At 39.0% G+C, this 22,693-nt stretch overlaps 1 protein-coding gene across 1 annotated transcript in view; it reads left to right on the top strand.

Moving 5' to 3' along the window:
- Window positions 1-22,319, top strand: part of LOC121453552 (desmoglein-1-alpha-like) — a 28,721-nt gene extending 6,402 nt beyond the window's left edge. Inside the window, exons 2-16 of the mRNA XM_041660425.1 lie at window positions 2,767-2,802; window positions 3,272-3,400; window positions 4,648-4,803; window positions 6,719-6,863; window positions 8,496-8,662; window positions 9,915-10,049; window positions 10,351-10,536; window positions 11,998-12,257; window positions 12,587-12,726; window positions 14,198-14,527; window positions 17,483-17,619; window positions 17,936-18,008; window positions 19,775-19,983; window positions 21,006-21,888; window positions 21,940-22,319. Of these exons, the coding sequence (XP_041516359.1) occupies window positions 2,767-2,802; window positions 3,272-3,400; window positions 4,648-4,803; window positions 6,719-6,863; window positions 8,496-8,662; window positions 9,915-10,049; window positions 10,351-10,536; window positions 11,998-12,257; window positions 12,587-12,726; window positions 14,198-14,527; window positions 17,483-17,619; window positions 17,936-18,008; window positions 19,775-19,983; window positions 21,006-21,888; window positions 21,940-22,091 (3,138 nt within the window). The 3' untranslated portion in view covers window positions 22,092-22,319. The remainder of the gene's footprint in view (window positions 1-2,766; window positions 2,803-3,271; window positions 3,401-4,647; window positions 4,804-6,718; window positions 6,864-8,495; window positions 8,663-9,914; window positions 10,050-10,350; window positions 10,537-11,997; window positions 12,258-12,586; window positions 12,727-14,197; window positions 14,528-17,482; window positions 17,620-17,935; window positions 18,009-19,774; window positions 19,984-21,005; window positions 21,889-21,939) is intronic.
- The last annotated feature ends 374 nt before the right edge of the window (window positions 22,320-22,693 follow it).

Here is a 22,693-nt window from a genome sequence, read left to right as displayed (position 1 = left end):
CTAGGTCTGGGGATCACTCCTTCTCTTTATCTCTCATCCCATCTGTTCTCTCACCTTGTGGATCCTGTCTTTCCAGAATCTTTCCCCTTGATCTTTCTCTGTGGCTCCCACTGCCTCTGCATCTACTTAGCTCTTCCTCACCTCTGCTTTAATTGGTGCAGAAGACCCAACAGCCTTCAGACTGTAATTTCTAAGTCTTCCCATTGCCCCTACAGACTATTGTCCAAGTAATCTTTCTAACCTATAATTTCAACATGCCTTTCCCATGACCAAAATTCTTCAGCATCCTTCTACGGCACCCAAGGATTTGGTGTTACACCTGGAAAAGTGTTTGTGTGTGGTCTGTCCACACACATCTCAAATGAGATAAAACTCAGAGAATCACTATATATATATATCCTTTTCTGACTACTCAATAATTTTTCCATGTTATTGTTTTGTCTGTAAAAGCCTGATATTTTGTATCTGAATTTATTCTAGACTCTGATTAAAAAAAAAAAACAACTCATCAACCCACCACATTTAAAAAGCAGACTAGGTGGTTTTTTAATTACCCATCCAATTGTGAGTCTGACACTGTGGTGAAACCTACTTGGTCTTTTGCCTAAGCTGCTTCTCATGGGAAAGAGGATGACCTGGCTTCGTAAAGTTGTAGAGAGTTCTTAGTCATCTGGCTAGTTACCCAAAGCAGTAGGCACTGACGCTTCACTCCGGGAAGGGAAGTGCAATACCAGATAGCAGATGAGTAAACAAGAAAACAAGAGCTGTAGCTATGAAGAAATGCTTCCATAGAGAGAGATAAGGCAGCTCTGAAGCCCTGTCCCACCTACAAGCAAGAGCTCGAGAATAGTGCCCCCAAATCCCACAGCAGCGAGAACTCACTGGAATAGGGGAGTTCTGTACCAAGTTCGGCTCCATAGACAACACTGCAGTTGGACACCCTAACCACTAGACTGCGTGGACTCCTTTGTGGCCGTGTATAACTGTTGTTGTGATTGCTCTTTCTATATGAGCAGCACCTATGAGGCTGGGAAGATGGTCCGGGGCGAGAGAGTAGTGCTGCTACTCACCCATGAGGATCTGAGGTCCAGCATCTACATGAAAAGCTGGAATGGCCACAAATGCCTGTGACCCTACTGCTGTGGGGATGGGGACAGCAGGATTGCTGGTACTGGATGGCCACCAGCCTCTCTCCGGGTTCACTGAGAGGCCCTGAATCAAGAGAATAAGGCTGAGAGTATTAGGATCAGAACACTCAATGTCATTCTCTGTCCTCTGCACACCTGAAAACACATGTGCTCAACACCAAACACACACACACATATGCACACATGCACATATACACACACAAATACACACACACATACACACACGCATGCATACACACTCATGTACAAGCACACACTCTTGCACAAACACACACACTCACACATGCACACACATACTCACACCCACACATGCATGCACACACAAATACACACACATACACACGCACATACACACAAATACACACTCACACATGCACACACTCGCACACAAGCACATAAACACACACATGCACACACACTCACGTACAAGCACGCACACAGACACAAATACACACACAGAGCATAAACAACAAAAATGGAACTAATAAGAATAGTGTGAGGCCAGATCAAAACAGCAACTTTGAAGTTCTCAAAGATATAATATCCATTCTTGGTAATCTTTAACTTAATAAATTTTTTTGAGAAAACAGGCTATCTTATACTTGATTGTAAAATAAACACATATTTAGGCTGAACTGTATGAGATTGCATTTTGGCATAAGTTAACTCTCCTGTATAAAGGAAATAACAATAATGGCCACTACTGGGTTTGTGATGAAGATAGACAGACAGAGTTCTCTGGCCACATTGCCTTGCACTTAGTTATCATCAACTTAATGGCAATAGTAACAATTGAAGTGACTGACAGAGCATCATGGGTAAAAATTCTCTTCACACTACTCATGTTGACCATAAACATATGTTTGTTTCTTTAACTTTTTCATTTTGACATTTTTTTCAAAACTTCCTCTTGTGTTTGTTTAACTTTTTCATTTTGACATTTTTTTCAAAACTTCCTCTTGGGAACTGAAATTTATATTTTCCTTAAGGATGAAACTGAAACCAGGTGTGAAAAACTAATTATCATGTTTAAAATTATTAATATTCATATTTTAATGCACACTGTAGCTTTTAATACCAGTGCTAACATCTGATCATGTGCATGGGTTTCAGGCTTTGCTGTTATGAAAAAACTCAATTACAAGTTCCATACCTCTTATGTAAAAAGATATTTACAAAATTTAAAGGTGTACACTAGTATTAAATGATCCTCAATGCAATTTAAAACAACGAATGCAAAAAAGTTCAACTTTTAAAGATATATTTTCCATGTCTTAAACAAGTATACAGACACATTACTTTGATATGTGAATATTGGTGTTTTAAGAAATTACTGCAATTTTTAGGTTAAAAATAATTTAATATATCCTGATACTTCAGCACAAGTTCTGTGCAACACTCAAAAGTTGAAACTTCAGCAGAGCTCTATTCAAAAGTACATGCTTTACTGCAGAGAGAAGTTCCCTAGTCAGGAATAAAACAGCTAAGGAGCATCTACTGCCATTAACTTAGCTCACACATGCACCATTTGGTTTTATTGTTATGTGTTTTTAGTTATCCATTAACCTAGAATTGAACACATTCATTAAAAATAAACTATTGCAACTGCTTTTTGCAGGTGGTGCTTGAAGTTAACAGTGAATTTCAAATCCAGGTAAGAAAAAAACAAATCTATTTTTTTTTTCCAAACTAAAAAATAAAGGGCCAGGTATAGTAGTGCTTAACTCTAATCCCTGAATTCCCAAGGCTGAGGCATGAAGATTGTAGATAGAAGCCAGCCTGAGATACATAAAGAAACCCTGTCTGGAAATCACATAATAAACACACAGTACAAAATAAAATCAAGAAAGAGAAAAGGAGGCAAGGAAGAAAGGAAGAGAGGAAACAGACCAAAGGGAAAGACAGATTAGCAATGACAACTTATACCCAAGAAAAACTGCATTCTTCTAATTATAAAATTACTGCAATGTTACTATTGCAAATGTTAAAATCATCAAAATTCTTAATTTTCCATTTAACCATCTTCTCTTCCTGACATGATTACTCTTTCTCTCAAATCTCCAGTGGAATATCAATAAAAAATCATTGTTAATAGACACCTTATTTTACTCTATCTATTCAAGGCGAGAGACTATAATGTCAAAAATGGTACCAAGTGGTACTCCATCAAAAGGCAGAAACGTGAATGGATCAAGTTTGCGGCAGCTTGTCGGGAAGGTGAAGACAACTCAAAGAGAAACCCGATTGCCAAAGTAAGTGTGAACCCCAAAGCATGAATCCAAACAGCCCAATGGCTAGGGTCACAGTTCTGGAAGGGCACTCGTACTACCGAAAAGTTATGACCTAACAGCTCCTCCCCATTTAAACTATGAAAACTAAAATTCCTAAAGGTTTAAACCACTGAAGCTGGGCACTTGGGTAAACAGACATTGTTTCATCTCATTGACAGAAGTGATGCACGGGAACACTTGTTATACTAGACTCCCACAAAACCATAGTTTACAGATGAATTTAGAATTCAACTTGCTCAGCGTGTGGGCGCTCTCTACTTTGTGACCTATTAGAGCTTAACTCCTACTTGTCTGTATGAGCCTTCAAAGCATGCCTCATTGATAATCTCAAATTTCTATCATTTTCCCTGCCCTCCTTTCTTTGTACACAAAAGCACAAACTCAGGAAACTACTTCCTCCATGCACACAGATTCACAGCCATAGACATACAGAGACACACAGATGCAAACACAGCCATTCATACAGAGAGATGTGGCAACACCTTTGTAAGATTTGCTTATGCTCATGCAATATTTATTTGGACAAAAGGCCAGACTTTGATCCTTTATTGGAGTGAGCTCTTTCCATTTTATTTCTTTACCATTTTCAGAATTAAAACCTTCAAATAATTTGTTACTATAAAAATCTGTTTAAATATTTTTTCTGAATCTTTGTATTTTTAAAGTAGTTTTTTTAATTTAAAGATCAACATTATGTGATAACAGCATTATAAAATTCTCTAAGAAGGTAAGAAATAACCTACTGTAGACAAAGAGCTAGCGTAGAGTTCAAAACTAACACAAAAATAAAACTATAAATGCTTAATGATTATGGCATCTATGCATGACACCTATAAAGACTTCTTCAGGTGATACTTGTTTCTTGAGGCAGAGACAGACAGACCTCTGTGCGTTCAAGGACAGCCTTGTCTATAAAGTAAGTTCAAGCTCAGCCAGGACTGTTACACAGAGAAACCCTATCTCGAAAAAACAAAAACAAAAATTAAAAAAAAGACATAGCAATGGAATAAAATAATTCCATTGCTAGTTGCCATTAATAATACAACACTGACCATGGACCTACCACAAGTATATTTCCCTGTTTTCAAAACTTCTCAAGTGATGTCACAGACAGCACACTCAACAGTTCTCAGGGAAAACGGTTGTCATATAGCACATGTAGAAATCCATGTAGCCGCTGTAATGTCTTAACCTTTGTCTCTGTACAGATTCATTCTGACTGTGCCGCAAACCAGCAAGTGACATATCGCATCTCTGGAGTCGGGATTGATCAGCCGCCTTATGGAATCTTCATTATTAATCAAAAAACTGGTGAAATTAATATAACATCCATCGTTGATCGTGAAGTCACCCCCTTTTTCATTGTAAGTGGACTTTGTGTCAATATTTGTATGAGGGTGTAAATTATTCTTGGAAAAACCTTAGACCATAACAGACCTGATTTCAAGAGTCCTCAAATCAGGTTTTCTGACATCTTTCTTAATTCACAGGTACCCCAATAAATGAGAAAAAAATTAATATAGAAACTTTTCCCTTATATGTTCGCAAAAATGCTAGTTAGCATCAGCACCATGACAAATTAGAGTATTTCTTTAGAAGGGCAAACTTTTACTTTATCTTAAAACAGAAAATCAGTGGAAACTGATGCTTCCTTTTCACTCCACTGCCAAGTTATGAGTCTGGAGCTCCTCGAGGCTCTTGTTTCCATATGAACATAAATCATCATAACTTTACACTGGTCAAGATCATCTGAGCTCTAAAGGAACTTCAGAAACTCACTCATCCTCAATATCTCTCTCTCACACACACACACATTCCTTGTAAAAGTTGTCGCATAGCTTAAACAACCTCTCTTCTATAGGTCTGCCTCATTTCTCTTTAAGCAGCTCACCCCCAAACCAAGCCACCTATCACAACACCTCCCATACGTACACATAGTACTCTGTCTTCTGGCTGAGACATATTCATCGCTGAGTTTGAAAACATGATCAACATTCTGTTCTCCTGGCTCTTTCTCCACGACATGTCTGCCTCCCCATTGTGTCTTGAAGAGCATTATCCTATCAGCTACTTTTCCCCTTGTGTTCTTCTTAGCCATTGGCTGCCTCCATTTCCATCTGTCATCACGGTTAACACTTCTTAGTCAAAAAATAAAAAAAAATAAGCGGGGCAGTGGTGATGTATGTCTTTAATCCCAGCACCTGGGACACAGAATCAGGCAGAGCTTTGTAAGGTGGAAACAAGCCTGGTCTACAATGTCAGTTCCAGGACAACCAGAACTACACAGAGAAACCCTGCCTCAAAAACAACAGCAACAAACAATAATAATATAAAAACAATCTTTTCAATGATCTTAATCTCTTGTATTAAAATCCCATCAAAGGTCTGAGAATGCAACATAAGTTGCCTCCGTATCAAGCATTTGCTTATTGTTTGTGAAAACCTGGGTTCATTTCCCAGCCCTGAAAAAAAATAATATTTCAAACTAACTCCAAATATCATTTAGTCCTTGCTGTTTTTATTCACACTGCTCATCTGCATTTCTAGAATTACTTTAATTCCTTAGCCTCCACGTCCAAATATGTATTCTTGACTTCTTCACACCACTGTCTTTTTACAAATCCAACAAATCAGTAAAGCAGTCCACAGTGCGTTGTGACACAGAACAGATGACCTCTGTGAAATAATGCACATTATCCATCTTCACAAGGGAAGTAGTAAGATGAATAAAAAGCCACATGGTTGGGCTGGAGAGATGGCTCAGAGATTAAGAGCACTGGCTGCTCTTCCAAAGGTCCTGAGTTCAATTCCCAGCAACCACTTTTGGCTCACAACCATCTGTAATAAGGTCTGGTGCCCTCTTCTGGCCTGCAGGCATAGACACAGACAGAATTTGTATACATAATAAATAAATAAATATTTTTTTAAAAAGCCACATGGTTACCCCTTCACTTGAGAATGCCACAGTGCTTTGGAAGCGCTTTCCTGACCCTCCCTGACCACACCCTCCAGCGCTTCCCCTGCTACTCTTTTTCTTGATTTTAAACAGAGAATCCACAGTATTTCCTCTGCTCAATGTATCAAGTTCCCTTTTTAAACTGGCACCTATACTCTTCTTTGCCTTTTCTTATTGGTTATATGTTTTGCTCATGTCTATATTTTAGTGGGAAATAATAATATGGTGCCCCTTAATCCTATGTGGTAGCAGGGCAGTACCTTCATTCTGTAAGAACTTACAAATGCGATACCTCACCAGAGATCCCTTTCTTCCACGCCTAGATCTACTGCCGAGCACTGAATGCCCAAGGCCAAGATTTGGAGAACCCACTGGAGCTTCGAGTCAGGGTTATGGATATAAATGACAACCCTCCCGTCTTTTCCATGACTACATTTACAGGACAAATAGAAGAAAATTCTAATGCAAGTGAGTCACCTGCACTACTAAAGAAACAATGTGTTGATGACTAAGTTACTGTTGCTAGGGAACTGGGCTGAGCTGTGTCCAGGTAAACCTGAACTGGGAGAGAAACTGTAGAAAACAATCCCACTCACATGTGGTCATCACCCTTACTTCAAATTTGTTGTTTACTCAGACATAAGAAATGTACCTCTTTTGGGGAGTACATTATTCAGTACAATGCGTAATAATCAAATAACGATCAAGAGATATCTATGTCTATAACCAGTAAGCACAGAATTCCATACACATCCTTCATAATCATTCTGATATGTATGATAGATTACCCTATTCCGCTGAAGAAGAACAAACCCCAAAGAGCTCATGCATTGTAACTTTGGTCACCCCACTGAACTTTTGAATGGTTATTGTTTTTACACAAGCCAAGCCAGGCACAGAAGGACAAGGATCATGTGTTCTCACTCATTTCCAAAGCACCTTTGCAGAAGGGTGAAGGGACGAGTGGCCAGTAGAGACGAGGGAGCAGCGGGTGATGGAAAGAGAAAGTTATTATTTTAATGGCACTCTAAGACATCTGCTCCAAGTCATCTCTTTTGATGCTAAGAACATTTCTTAATTAACAACAAAGAAAGGCCAAGAAATAATTGCATGCTAAAGGAATGCAGTCTTCATTTCTTGCCTATTGGGTTTGGCTCCACGGACCCTAAACATAGAAAGATCTATGGAGTTCGCATTCTTTTCCAAATGATGTCTTGTTTGCATATAACTCACATACATGCCTCCATGGGTTTTAAATTATTTCTAGATCACTGCAATGGATATTAGCCATTTGCACACCACTGAAGATTATTTAAGAGGTGTGGCTCTATGAGGGAGAGGTGAGAGAGGGAAAGAGGAGAAAAAAGAAGGGATGGATGCCCTAGCATTTTAGCAATTATTTTGGAAGCAATTTAGAAAGTGGAGCCGAATTCCAATTAATAAATGAATGTTTGTAGTTTTTCAGGCCCACTAATATCATTCATAGAATTCTTTATTAGATTAAGAAAGAAGACAAGGACAGGGCTGTGTATGTGATTAAACAATTATTTCATGTAAGCTCCTAGATACACAGCACCTACACAAGAGTCAATTCCAACCTAAATAACAATGCCACTTATTAAGTGCCCAAAATGGACAATAATATTCATCAAAAGTGCATTACTCAGTAGACGCATCAGTCAGTATCTTCATTTGCTATTGAATTCTCACGAGTGTGGTGTTATTATAATTCTCATTTATAACTATGGGAAGTAAGGACAGAACCACACAGTAGAAATAAGGTCACATAGCACAGTTGAGAAAACATTAACTGAGTTTTAATGCTACTTTATTTCACCATAAGTGTTTTGTTTCAAAGAAGTTATATTAGAATGAGAAATAGAGTCGGAATAAAAGACTCTATTTCCCTTCAGTAATATCTAGGTTCCTATTCAAATGTGGTCTTTTTATCAGGAAAAAGGAAAGAAAGGAGTTAATATATTGGTATATTGATGTTGTAAAAATCAAAGAAAGTTGAATGCACACTGCCTAATCACAGATAACACATTGGACCATAATAATGTTCATTGTCCAATTGTGGCAATTGCCCTTGATTTCTAGACACGTTGGTCATGAAACTCGACGCTACCGATGCAGATGAGCCAAATAACTTGAACTCACAGATAGCTTTCAAGATCATAAGACAGGAACCTTCCGAGTCACCAATGTTCATCATCAACAGAAAAACTGGAGAAATACGAACAATGAATAATTTTCTAGACAGAGAGGTAATTCTTCATCTTTAAAAGATTTTTATTCAAAAGGTGATGGTAATGAAGGTAAAAGTACTTAAGGGAAAAAAACTGAAAGAATGTGTTCAAATGCTGCATATGTGTATTATATTTATTTCTTTATTTGGGAGAGTGTGGTCATGTCCAGTGGTGGGATGCTTGTCAAGATCAGAGGACAACTTCTCAGGGCTGTATCTCTCCTTCCAGCATACGGGATGACTCTCAAGTTGTCAGGCACTGTGGGAACTACGTTTATCTGCTGAGCCTTCTCACTAGTCCTATTTTTTATATCAAATTTTAAATTTAAATGTTTTTGTACACAATATATTTTTATCATATTCTTTTCTCTCCTTCAAATCTTCCTAGATTCTTCACCTCCCTACCCTCTCAATTCCATTCTTTCTCTCTCTCAAAAGAAAAAAAGACCAAAGCAAATTAAAACAAAATAATAAGATAAAAGTATCAAAATAAAAGATTCATATACACACACAAAAATAGGTGTCTGTTTTGTGTTGATCAGCTAGTCCTGGACATGGGCCCTGTCCTTGTGTATAGTGTCATTCCATCGGAGAAAACTGCTTTCGCTTTCCCAGCTGATATCAGTTGTAAATAGCTTCTTTGTGTCCACTTCTCCTCAGTGCTGGGATTTTGGGGATTTTTATGGCCCTCCACAATCATAGGGGATTCTGGTATCATGAAGAGATGTTCTGAAGTTATACCCATAAATGGGAATTAGTATATTTATGCACAACTCAAAGGAAGGTTCCATAACTTTCTAAGTGTAGAAGCACCTCTGAATAGAACCAAAACTAGAAATATCATCAATGACTCCATTTCCCCCCTCTCCACCTGTCACTAGATACTCTGGATTTGCCTTGAGTACTCAGTGAATCTTTGTTCATAGTTCGGAATTTTCGTAACATGTATCCTTGATGGATCATAGCTTTCTCGTTTTGAATATTCTGGCCTGTCTCACCCTTCAGAACTTTCTCCTTCCTCTGGAAATTCCATGAGCAACAAATGCAGTCTTTAACAAAACTGTTGCTCCTTTGAGATTACACTGGATAAATCACTGGAAATGGAAGGGACCAATTCTGTATTGAGTGATGTGAGGTCTCTATTTTTGTCTCTGTTACCTTGTCTTCTATTGTGGATGTATGTAAATGTTGAGCCCGTGTTTCAAAAGACCCCTGCATAGGACAGACTATCAATACCTAGTGTGCCATAGCCTGTAATGTGTCTTTTTCAGCAATACAGCCAGTATTCTCTTGCGGTGAGAGGCTCAGACCGTGATGGTGGGGCAGATGGCATGTCTGCAGAATGTGAGTGCGTCATCAAAATCCTGGACGTCAATGACAACATCCCATACTTGGAGAAGTCATCAGTAAGCATTTGCTCTTGGGAATTAGATTTAATGACTCTACATTCAGTGCATTCCAATTTCTATAGGTGCCCCTTCAGTTTTCAGGTGTGCTCGCTACATTTGCTGTCTACAGCACTGGTATAGACACACGCTTTCCTTAAATTGTTTCAACAGTAAGAAAAGTGGGTTTGGACCATGAAGTATGCACTTATAAGCAAGGTTGCTGCTTCTGAGTAGTTAACAAGCTGTGGACAGCCGGGTACGGGTTGTCTCCCCTGCCTTGGAGATTTGGGTATTTCTGATATTCTGCCTCTTGTTTCAGTATGACATCGAAATTGAAGAAAACTCGCTGCACTCGCAGCTAATGCAGATCAGAGTCATTGATTTGGACGAGGAGTTCTCAGACAACTGGAAGGCAGTCATTTTTTTTATCTCTGGAAATGAGGGAAACTGGTTTGAAATAGAAATGAATGAAAGAACAAATGTAGGAGTTCTGAAGGTTGTCAAGGTATGGCATAATTATCCTAAATAACTTGCTTTGGGGTCTTTTCTTGTTCAAAATATTCAAGTTAAAATGATATCAACATTTTATTAATGAGTCTGTGAAATGATAAATTTGCTGTGCTTTAAAATTATATAAAATGCAAATATCTTTAATATGAATGTATGTGTTTATATTGCTTCAGGAAAATAAACATTAAAAATATGAAACCATTTTTTTTCAATACAGTTCTCCAAAGATCATATCGGGGTGATTTGTAAACAGGGGCTTTCAAACAACCAAGTTTGATTAACCTTTAAAGTTAAGGGTTTATTTGTATTTATTTAAAGTTTTATTTTTATCATTTTTAATTACATGTGTGTGTCCCTATATCTCTGTGGGGTGTGTGCACATGAGTATAGCAATATTACCTAGGACTGGATACTAGGAAATAATCTCTAATCTATTTCACTTCAATTTGATATCACTCTAAAAATTATTTACCTTATTTGTTCTTAATATCTCTATGTAAAAACTAGGATAGTTCTCCCAAATATGATAGTATACTTTAAATCCTTTATTATAATTATAGAGAGGTAATATAATTATGGTGTGTATATATGTGTGTGTGTGTATATGCATTCATGCTGAACACACATATGTGCTATAATTGGTATTTTAAGTTGTAAATAAAACTAATTATTTGACATAAAATTTTAGATGAATAGGAGAGTTTAGTTTATGGATATTTTTATTTAAAATAACAACAAACATTAAGAAAAATATATTTAGTATATGGGGAACACATCAGGTATTTGGCAAATTTTATGAATTGTGGATTAGGGTATCAATTTCCATAAGAAAACTTTGCTTGATTATTTTACAGTATGAAATAATTTTTAGGACATATTGAAGAAAATAAATATTTCTTCATATAAATATATATACATATATACATATATACGTATATACATATATACATATATATATATATATATATCCACACATATTGAAGTCACATTGAAGTCGACTTTTAAAAATAACTCTGCAAGGATAAAACTAGTTAAATGATCAGTTCTCTGATATATTTGACTCATATTTTGTTATGAAAAGAGCTACTTTCTCAGAAACATGCAATGCTGTCAGCTCACATATATTGTCTTTGTACTACAAATATATGAATTCAATCATATGTTGAATTTAAGTATTTAACTGCTTTGTTGAGCGACTACGATTCATGTCCTGTGCTTTTAATCTTTTCAACAAAAGATCCAAGACAACTCGATCTTTCCCTTACTACATTTGCATGTGTCTATCTTAAACTAAATACCCAACAAATAAAAGTAGACTAGGTAAATCAAATGGATTTAGGTTCAATTTTATAACTGAAAGAAGAGCACAATAAATTACTCTGACTAGTCTCGAAGGGTTTCTCTGTCCTCTGAAGGGTATTCTCACAGAAAAACTAATTCTTTTTGTGTTTTCTAGCCACTAGATTATGAAGCCATGCAGAATCTGCAACTTAGTATTGGTGTTCGAAACGTAGCTGAGTTCCACCAGTCCATCATTTCTCAGTACAGAATCACAGCAACTATGATCACCGTGGCTGTGAGGAACGTAGTCGAGGGCTCAGTGTTCCGGCCAGGCTCAAAGACATTTGTAATCAACAGCCAGATGGGAGCAAACTACAAAGTGGGAGAGTTTGTAGCCACCGACCTGGACACCAACCAAATTTCTACAAATGTTAGGTAAGCTGGTATTTTCCAGCTAAAGTTATCATCTTAAGGAATCGTGAGAAGGGTAGAAGCAACCTTAAGGGGGTGGGGAAGGGGTGGGTAACGGAGTGCATGTGTCATGAAAGCAAGAGCTGTTGGGAGAAGGAAGGGGAACTGTCAGAGGATGGCAGGGTGTGAGGTGGGAGCAGAAAGAAGGATGAAGGAGAACCAAGTGTGTGACACACACTTATGAAAAGACACAATCAATAAACCTATTATTTTATACTAACCTTAAAAATTAATTTTACATAGTTTCCTTTTAAATGGTAGCTTTAATTTCTATTGTATTCTTTTGAATACAGATATGTAATGGGAAATAACCCAGCCGACCTGCTGGCTATTGGCTCAAGATCAGGCATAATAACTTTAAGAAACAGAGTTACTAAGAAACAATACGACATGCTTAACGGAAGATATGAGGGAACAATACTGTCAATAGATGGTAAGAAATCAATTTAACTTCCTTCCAGAGTAAGCCAAGCTTAAATATTCTCATATGATTTAAAAATTACTATTGTATTTTAAAGAAATCCCCTTTTCAATATAAGTTGTCATGTTGAGCAACGTGTATTCAAACTGTCAATAGTGTGGCGTTAAGACTGAAGTCTGAGGTGAGACTGGGTGGCTGTCATGTCCCATCACCTACTGATTCCTAGATCTTATCAAAGCCATGTCACCCATCTGCACCCAGCTTTCTATAAAATGGGTCAATAACAATATATGCCGATAATGATAAAAATAGCAACGCATGTAACAATAGCATGAATGTCATAGAAGGCATGGGATAGCCTTCAAGGTCAGATAAGAGGCCTTAGAACTATGCCTGCTGCACATCTCCAAAGGTTTAATTTTTTTTCTTCAGAAAGTATGGACTGAGTCTTAACTAAATACATTCCAGCTTTTGGGCCAGGCTCTGGGGCTCTGTCAGTGAAAGTAAGACTCATATCATAGCCTTGCAATAGCACAACGCCAACTCCAACTCATGTCCTGATTCCTCTCTGGTGATCCCACTCCAGTAATCTTTGGGGAAGAGCTAAATATAGAAGTCTGATTGCACGGAGATGCTGACAGCACTGTCTTCCCCAGGTGCTCTTGAGAGCAAGATGTACAGGTATCTGAGGAAAGAAATTGTCTCCACTTGATACAAAATTATGTACCCATCAGAAAGTATATTAATCAAATGAGTACTTACGCATGAAAGAGTGTGTGCAGCTTAAAGTTTATAAAACAACCTTCAAATCCCACTCAAAGTAGAATGAACCATAAGTCAAGCAATGTACTTAAATAAGCAACTTGAGATTTATCATAAGGACAACTGATCATGACAGCATCTACAAAGTTATCCTTATGTACTGATGCTATGGGTTTTGACTCACATCTGCTTGTGGTTTTGCATTATTCAGTTTAGATGTAATATCTAACCAGCAACACTATAAACTACCCAGTAAACAATATCGCTGGTAATAATGACTAAGTTAGTTAAAGTAATACTAGTCGATACTAGTTTAAAATCTGAGTAGAAGGACAAAGGAGACAGATCGGTTGATGAAGTCTCCAGAAGCTGGGCAAAAAGCTGGGCATGTCTGTCTCCACACGTAATCTCAGTGGCAATGAGGAGGTGACCCTCTGGCTGAGTCTTTTGCTGGTCAGTCAGCCTAGCCTTACTCCAGGAGTTTCAGGCTGCTAAGGACCCCTGTACAATCAAACAAGAAGTGGGTAACACTTGTGGTTCTACACCTGAGATTATCCCTCCAGCCACACCCAGCATGACAGCCACAGCGACTGAGGGAAGTTACTGAGTTGATGGGAGTAAAGACAGAAACAAGTTGAGGTGGGAAAAGAAAATGGCTCTGTGTTTCTGGCGATTACTAGGCTGCGTACAGATGGCTATTCCACTGTGAACCTTGTTACAGATAATCTTCAAAGGACCTGCACTGGAACAATCATCATTGAGCTTAGTGGCTCTGGATATGATGAGACAGGCACACAGGACAATTCAAGTGGTAGCAGCAATACAGGAAGCAGTACAGAAAGTGGTAGCTCTTCCGGAAGTTCTGAAGGTGGCACAAATGAAAATACTTCCACTGAAGAAACGCAAGTCACCACAGGAATGAACAATAACAACAATGGCGGCAATGATAACTACGATGGTGATATGGACAAGCAAACAACCACTGGAGACAACGTTCACTTGGGTCCTGCAGGCATCGGGCTGCTCGTCATGGGGTTCTTAATCCTAGGATGTAAGTGCTCCAACAAGTCCTTTGGCGTGGGCCTCTCAAAAAAAAAAGATGGGGAAAGAAGTAGGATTTTCATTCTTTGATAAAATATAATTTACATCCTCCTATAGTGTGCAATCATCCAGAGATATCTGTGCTTGGTATTGAATTTACTGGAGACAGCAGTGTCTACATAAAAAGCCAAGAGCACGAAAAGCTTCACATTCAAATAGAGAAGTCCCATGGCGAAGACTTTAAAGTTGTGCCAGTCTGTGTGATAAGGGATCATCTAGGAAGCCAGGCTGGATCCTGGAGGATCGCATGCAATGCAATGTGGCAAAGTTTAATGAAAAGAACCAAACAGGGCAGGTGTTCAACTTAGCAAGCATGTCTTCCAAGGATTACCTAACAGTTATGAGTTTTGCTGTTGTTCTTGCAAAATAATTACTGCTACTTCCCTCACAGCACCACTAGATGATGGAAAGCTGGCACACGTGAAGTCCATGGCATGTTCTGGGGCCACTACAGTAGCTTTAGTTATGGACAGAAATACAAACACAGAGTCCTTTGGATGTTCCAGGTGGACTTTACCATTGCCCTGGATTATGATGGGAGCTGGAGTGGAAAGGGAGGAGGGTACTATCTTGAAGCCTACACACTGTCATTAAGTTAACGCAAATGTTGACATTTGGAACTGTGTGAGCTGGCACACATCTGCCATTCAGGCAATTGGGAGGTGGAGACAGGAGGATCATGAGTTTGAAACAAGCATGAGAGATATAGAACAAAACTCCAAGTAAATAAATACAAAAATGTGAAAATTGCCATTTTCAAGTGTAGAATCATAAAATACTGGTGGTAAAACAGGTCTCACCCATTTAACTAGTTATTCACAAAATGTTCATTGAGATAACTCACATACAAAATTTTAAAATATTTTTCTGCCATCATTTCTCTCTTTCAAAAAGGTATATTTGTTCTTATTTTATGCATATGGCTGCTTTGCCTACACGTATGCAAACATAAAGCATGTGGACCTGGTGCCTGCAGAGGCCATAGAGAGTGCCACAAACCTCTTGGAACTGAAGCTGTTGAGAGGTGCAGAACCTGGTAACAGAACCTGGGTCCTGTGCAAGAGCAAGAGCTCTTAGCTGCTCAGCCACCTCCCTAATTGCTCTTCTTTTCTCTTAAGCCGCAAATAGCTACAAATGGATACTAGGTTTTCTCTGCCTTTAAATAATGTTTTCATTGACACAGATCCATCTAAATCACAGAGAAATTTGGGCTGGCTGAGAGAGAAGTTTAAAGTTGAGCACTGTCCCTAGAATTGGAAATACGCTTAAGATAAAATGATCGTTCTGCTTTAGATTAATTTTAACATGATAAACCTAATTTTGTTCCAGTTTTGTTTGAGACAGTGTTTTAGTCTATAGCCTAGGGTGGCCTTGAACTTGTGGAAATCCTCCCAACACAGACACCCAAGTACCAGTGTTACACAGATGAGCTTAAATCTTTTGACTAAATAAGAATTTATCTTGATACGAAGTTCTAAACCTGTCTGGCCTAATTCCCCAAAGCTTGGTTGAAGTTTGTCAGTTATTTTTTTAAGATCAAGGCTAAATGATCTGTGGTTCAGGGTACCCATTATCTACCTTTCTGTTCCTTTTATTGATGTGAGAACAACAGTAGAATTCATAAGTCTCTTGTGTGTCCTGAACCCAATTTTCTCTGGGTTTGATCATTGTTTAAGCTTAATTATTGGTCAGTGTAATCATAAAGGAAAGTAAAATAAACAAAGCTTTTTTGAAACAAAAAAAAATGATCGTTCTGGTTAAGTAACAGAAATTCATTGCTATTGGCTCATCATAAATAGAAATAAAAAGAAATAAGGACCAGGAAAAGTTCTATGAAAAAGATGACAAGTTTAAAACACATTTTTTTTCATCAAAATGAAACAAATAAAGGGAGATGTAAGAATGCAGAGTGAGTGTGATGTGGACAAGAGTTGAGATAATCCTCACAATTTCTAGTCCAGTCTTTGTTTTACTGAAACAAACTAAATACCAAAGAGCTGGTGGTGACCCCCTAAATAACAGCTAACTTTCAGTTTCAGTTTCCCTAATATCACTTTCCAACATCAGATAAGGTGACTAATAAAGACTTTCAATGTTATGCATAAGCCTTTGGATTGAGAAGCTTCTCCGAGCTTTACAGGCATCCTAAATAAGCAAGACTCATCAAATTCTTTGCCTTCTCTTCCTTCCTCTCCTCCCCTCTTACCTATGCCCATCTTTATTCCCGTCTACCATTTGTACACCTTCCCTTCTTATCCATTCATTCAAAAAGATCTAGCAAGGTTCTATGGCACTAGGGAATACATGAGAGAAACCTCTAACAGACTAGAATGAGAAGACATTGCCAAAGTATGACAGTGTCTATTTATGCGAGAAATATTTAAAGAAAAGAGGACTCCATGGGGGGGGGGGACAATACCCTTCGTGAGTGATTGGGGGAGGGGGAGGGAAATGGGAGGTGGTGGTGGGGAGGAGACAGAAATCTTTAACAAATAAATGAATAAATAAACAAGTGTAGAATAAAAAAATAACCTTCGTGAGGATAACTGAGTAATTGAATGAGATTTTCCCTTAAAAAAAGAGAAAGAAAAATGTGTACATTGGAATAGTAAGTACAGGCACAAAGGTTCCAAAGAGCTACCTGAATTTAACTTTCTTTAGTCTTTCTTGTATTCCTGAGGGATGGTAGGGAAAAGAATCAACTATCTTAATCATATGATTCTATCTGTAATTTTAATACTATAAAACAAACTAAAATCCACTGCAGTCTGGTGTTTCCAAGCTCATATTTATCTGGGGGTCTGACTATTCTTAATTTCTCATACTTTCATTTAATGCTTGGAAATCAGATTGTTCTCTTTCAACATAGCCCACTACTGACTTCTTACTCCTCTCTCTTCCACAGTGGTCCCATTCCTGTTGCTTTGCTGTGATTGCGGAGGTGCCCCTGGTGGTGGAGCTGGCTTTGAGCCTGTTCCAGAATGTTCTGATGGAGCAATTCACACATGGGCAGTAGAAGGCCCACAGCCCGAACCCCACGATGTAAGTGCTTATGTGTAAGAATGGATCTTGGGGACTCACTAGACCCCAGTGTCCAGACATGGCCTAAAATGGTGGAAATCATTCAGTCTACATGAGTCTTGGTTCTTGGGTAGTGAATAAGGAAGAAGAGCAGCCATCAAAACTCAGCAGAAATCACCAGGGAAGACTTAAACAAGCGATTTGACTTTTAAGAATTCAAAAGCTTCCTAAATAGTGTTCTTTTAGGAATTCTGTGACAATTTTAGAATAAAGAATACATAAGTAGAGAAAGAAAAGACTTATTATTAATAGTAAAATGTTGTCTCCTGTCTTTCAGGGCATAGCTACCATCTGTGTGCCACAAATGCCACCTGGTAATGCCAACATTATAGAATGTATTGACAACTCAGGTAAGAAAAAGAGGACGGTTCAGTTTTTGTTTTATTTAGTTTCGTTTTACTTTACCTACTCTTTTTTTTGTTTATTTGTTTGTTTTCCTTATTATTCAAGACAGGGTTTCTCTGTGTAACAGTCCTAGCTGTCCTGGAATTTGCTTTGTAGACCAGGCTGGCCTCAAGCTCAGAAATCCGACTGAATCTGCCTCCCAAGTGCTGGGATTAAAGCATGTGCTACCACTGCCCAGCTACCTACTCATTTTTTTACAGAGAAAAACATGTCCATTATTGGCATTAGTATAAACACTAACCTATAAAACAACTTTTTCATTTATTAAACTGAAAGCAAGTAGACAAAACACTTTCAAAACCTTTCAAAACCTTCCAAAGCCTTCAGCTAAGGTTGTGCACACATGAGCAAGTTCCTCTTTACATAGAGTTAAGACTGGGTATCTACAACTCATCTTGAACCAAACATCTATAGACTAATTTCCAAGGAGAAACCAGCAAGCTACTACTGTAATTAAAAAGAACAATTAAAATAACTTCTTCTTCTGTCAATAGACATAGTCTTACTATTTTATATTTTCAACAGTAAATGCTACTTATTCCATCAGTTTTCTTTTAATCTTTTGAGAAATTATTACTTTTTAAAGATTTTGCTATTTTTATTTTATATGCATGAGTGCTCGCCTACTTGCATGTCTTTGCACAATGTGTGTAGTGCACTCAGAGGCCAGAAGAGGGCATCAGATCCTTTGCAGCTATAGTTGGACAGCTGTGAGCTGCTATGTGGGGCTAGGAACCAAACACAGGTCCTCTGCAAGAGCAGCCAGTGCTTTTAACCAATGAGTCAAAAATTACTTTTCTTCTTTGAACACTCTAAAAGTCACCAGAAAGGATTCTATTTTGTAGAATTGGATTCAATAATCCATATATCTCCTATACAATGGATCACCAGTCCCATTTTCTCATCCTAGTGTCTCCATTTTTTGTTAGTGTTGCCAATATGTCCTCACTGGATCACATCTACCCCACCAGTCCCCAGTTGGTTCCTGGGACCCATCAGTTCACCAAAATCACCAATATTTATTTATGCACTGATTTTTCATTAAGTCTTTGAATTTTTACACAGCTCCTAAAGTAGCATGGAAGGCATCAGGATAATTGAAATATGAAAAGTGTGTCTCCCCCAAACTCAAGTTCGAGTGCTGTGTCACGGGGCGTGGATCCTAGTGTGGATCTCCTGCTTCTGGTCACCTTTTATTTCACCCCTCAAGCATATAACACACTTTTCCCCTCTACTCCCAAGAGCTTATCCAAGATACTTCCAGAAATCTTTCTTCTCATCGTAACTACGGCCTCTTTTGGAAACCCAGTGGCTCTTACGTCTTCTACAGGATGCCACGTGTATCCAGGGACCCCTTGGGAGGACACTGAGGTCGTTATTTCACTTTTAGGTTTAGAGCTACTTAACTCAAATTAGTTCAATTTGAGATCAAACTATTCAGTCCACAAATGTTTATTACTTCGTTGCCCATCTGTCAGTGCATCATATAGAAAAGTCTGCCAACAGATAATTAAAATGAGCAAGCCAATTACTATTAAGGTTTTATTAATATTATTTGGAATTAAATATCACAATTATCTATCCTTCGTGCATCACTTCATCTCTCTACTCGCAAGTACAGCCTGGAATGAAGAAGCTATCCATGATAGCAAGTTAGTTTTTAGCTTACATTACACTAGAAAAATGAATTTGATGTTTTCAATGTTTTTAGGAGTTTATACAAATGAGTATTGTGGCAGAGAAATGCAAGATCTGGGAGGAGGAGAAAGAACTACAGGATTTGAAATAATGGACGGAGTTAAAACATCTGCCGCACCTGAGATCTGCCAAGACTATTCTGGAACATTAAGAAGAAACTCAATGAGAGAATGTAGAGATGGAGGTCTCAACATGAACTTCATGGAGAGCTACTTCTGTCAGGTAAGGCTTTTAGTCCCGAGCTTCTCACCGTCCGTCATCTTCCAAACTTCCACCACTCCCCCGAGGGCCATGGCAGTAGTCTAATCTTCATGCCCAACAGCCCCTCTTTTTGCTGAATGTTTCTGAAGCTCTGGCCGGAGCATTTTACTTTCCTGCCAAGGGCTCTATTTTGTCTCTAGTATGAATTTCTAATTCATGATCCAGGAGCCACTTCACAACAGCATCTACCCCTCAGCTTCGGCTCACTTGCCTTGTTCACAGCCAACTGCTCACCTTGAGCCTCTGGTCATTCTGGTCCACTGTGCAATGCTGGCTTGTTGTTGTTGTTGTTGCTTTTTTGTTTTTTGTTTTGTTTTGGTTGTTGTTGTTGTTTTTGCTATTGTTGCTGTTGTCTTGAGCAGTGAACTCTCTCATCCAGAACAGGATCCACCTTTATTGCACACTTTGTTGTGCTCTTTTTAACACAGTTTATAATTTATCATTGCTAAAAGTTTGTTAGTTTATGGCCCCTATTTTTATAATTCCAACTCAAGAATTATTTTCATGATGTTGCCAATAAAACCTGAATCTAGAATCAAATTGTTCCAGTTTGTCAAAAAATATCAAAACTAGCATCCAGAATCATTGCATTCATCTTGCCTAAATGAAAAAAAAAAATGCAATCCCGAGTGAAACCCGTCAACTATAAGGATTCCTTTAGACCAAAACCGTCCCTCCCACTAACGTTTTGTGCTCCCTATTTTTATGTCCCTCCTTCTAAGTTATTGATTAAAATAAGCATGTGGATATTGGAATGTGATTTTTGTGTTCAAAGTGCACTATTTAAGGCAAGTTCATCTACAGAAAAATTTAAAGATCAAAATGTCCTGGAATTGTAGCTAAAACAACTTCGACCTGAACTCTTTCAAGCATCCAGGAAATCATGTTTAAAGTAATTCTAGTGAATATTAGAATTTAGATACATTCAACTCTAAAATGGTTGTTACTCTTTGTTTCATTTTCTCTCTCCTGTGCAAATTCAGAAAGCTTATGCTTATGCTGATGAAGATGAAGGACGCCCGTCCAATGACTGTTTACTCATCTACGACATCGAAGGTGTAGGCTCCCCCGCAGGCTCTGTGGGCTGTTGCAGCTTCATCGGAGAAGATTTAGATGAAAGCTTCCTGGATACCCTGGGGCCCAAGTTTAAGAAACTGGCAGACATCAGCCTGGGAAAAGAAATAGACTCATATCCAGATCCCGAACCTTCTTGGCCTCCTCAGAGCACTGAGCCCATGTACCCCCAGCAAACAGAGCCCCATACTAGTGGACACCCACCCATCTCTCCACATTATGGCACGACCACAGTAATTTCTGAGAACACCTACCCCTCCGGCCCTGGTGTACAGCACCCTATGCAGATTCCTGACCCTCTAGGCTATGGTAATGTCACTGTGATGGAGTCATATACCACCTCTGGCACTCTGAAGCCCTCTGTCCACTTTCATGATAACCGACAGGCTTCAAATGTGGTCGTGACGGAGAGGGTAGTGGGCCCCATCTCTGGTGCTGATTTGCATGGAATGTTAGAGATCCCCGACTTAAGAGATGGATCCAATGTTATAGTGACGGAAAGGGTAATAGCCCCAGGCTCGAGTCTACCCACCTCTCTGACCCTCCCTGCTCCTAGGGAGTCTTCCAATGTGGTTGTGACAGAAAGAGTGATCCAACCAACCTCCAGCATGGTGGGCAACCTAAGCATGAGCCCTGAGCTATCAAATGCCCACAACGTGATTGTGACAGAAAGGGTGGTTTCCGGTGCCGGTCTAAGTGGCATTAGCGGCACCACTGGAATAGGTGGTGTTGGAGGCATAGGCAGCAGCGGCCTGGTTAGCAGTACCATGGGTGCTGGTGGCGTGGGGCTGAGTGGAGCTGGAGTAGGTGGTGGAGGCACCGGGCTGACCAGCTATAGTGGAGGCGGGGGCATGAGCAGCATGGGCGGGACAGCCACTATTGGCCACATGAGGAGCTCTTCCGACCATCACTTTAGCCAGACAGTTGGGTCTGCCTCCCCTAGCATGGCTCGGAGTCGAATCACAAAGTACAGTACGGTACAGTATACCAAGTAGTCAGGGTCCCCGAGTAGTGTTCGCCACCATCATGGTGACTGACATTCAGCTCCTGCCCCCCAAATCTAAGAGTGCAATTTATGACGCAGAGAAGGTTATAGGAGACCTGTGGAGCGAGGTGAGGAGCCACAGTGAGAATAATGGAAACATTGCATGGGGCAGAGTGCTCCCTCGCATTGGGAAACTTTTCTTATATTAACACTGATGAAATAAGGACGGTGAACTTGAGGCACAGTCTTATTTGTGGCTATGTGGTCTAGAGGGTTGGTTTTGTTTGTTTATTTGTTTAATATGTGTACCCTGTAGGGTATCACCAGCATGTTGCATGAATAAAATGTGGTTGTGTAAAAGCATTGACTTTAAGAGGCAACTGGAGGAATTCTTCTTGCTGTTCGGAAAGTAACCGAAAAGATTTCGCTGTGTGGCTGTGCTCGCTTAGGTGAGGAGAGGCTGACATTTTCTTCCCATATACCTTGTCTGTTTCAGAGGTAATCCAAATTAAAAACCCTCCCACAGATTCAGGCCAAGGCTAATGAAATTGTAACTACATAGTTAAATGTAGAAGACCCCAGTTATCCTTACCTTGACCACATCCATATACT

This window comes from Microtus oregoni, unplaced genomic scaffold, assembly GCF_018167655.1.
Source record: "Microtus oregoni isolate MIOR12 unplaced genomic scaffold, Mior012 000011F_ref0000422, whole genome shotgun sequence".
NCBI lineage: Eukaryota > Metazoa > Chordata > Mammalia > Rodentia > Cricetidae > Microtus > Microtus oregoni.
This window is presented reverse-complemented; position numbering and strand designations above follow the sequence as displayed.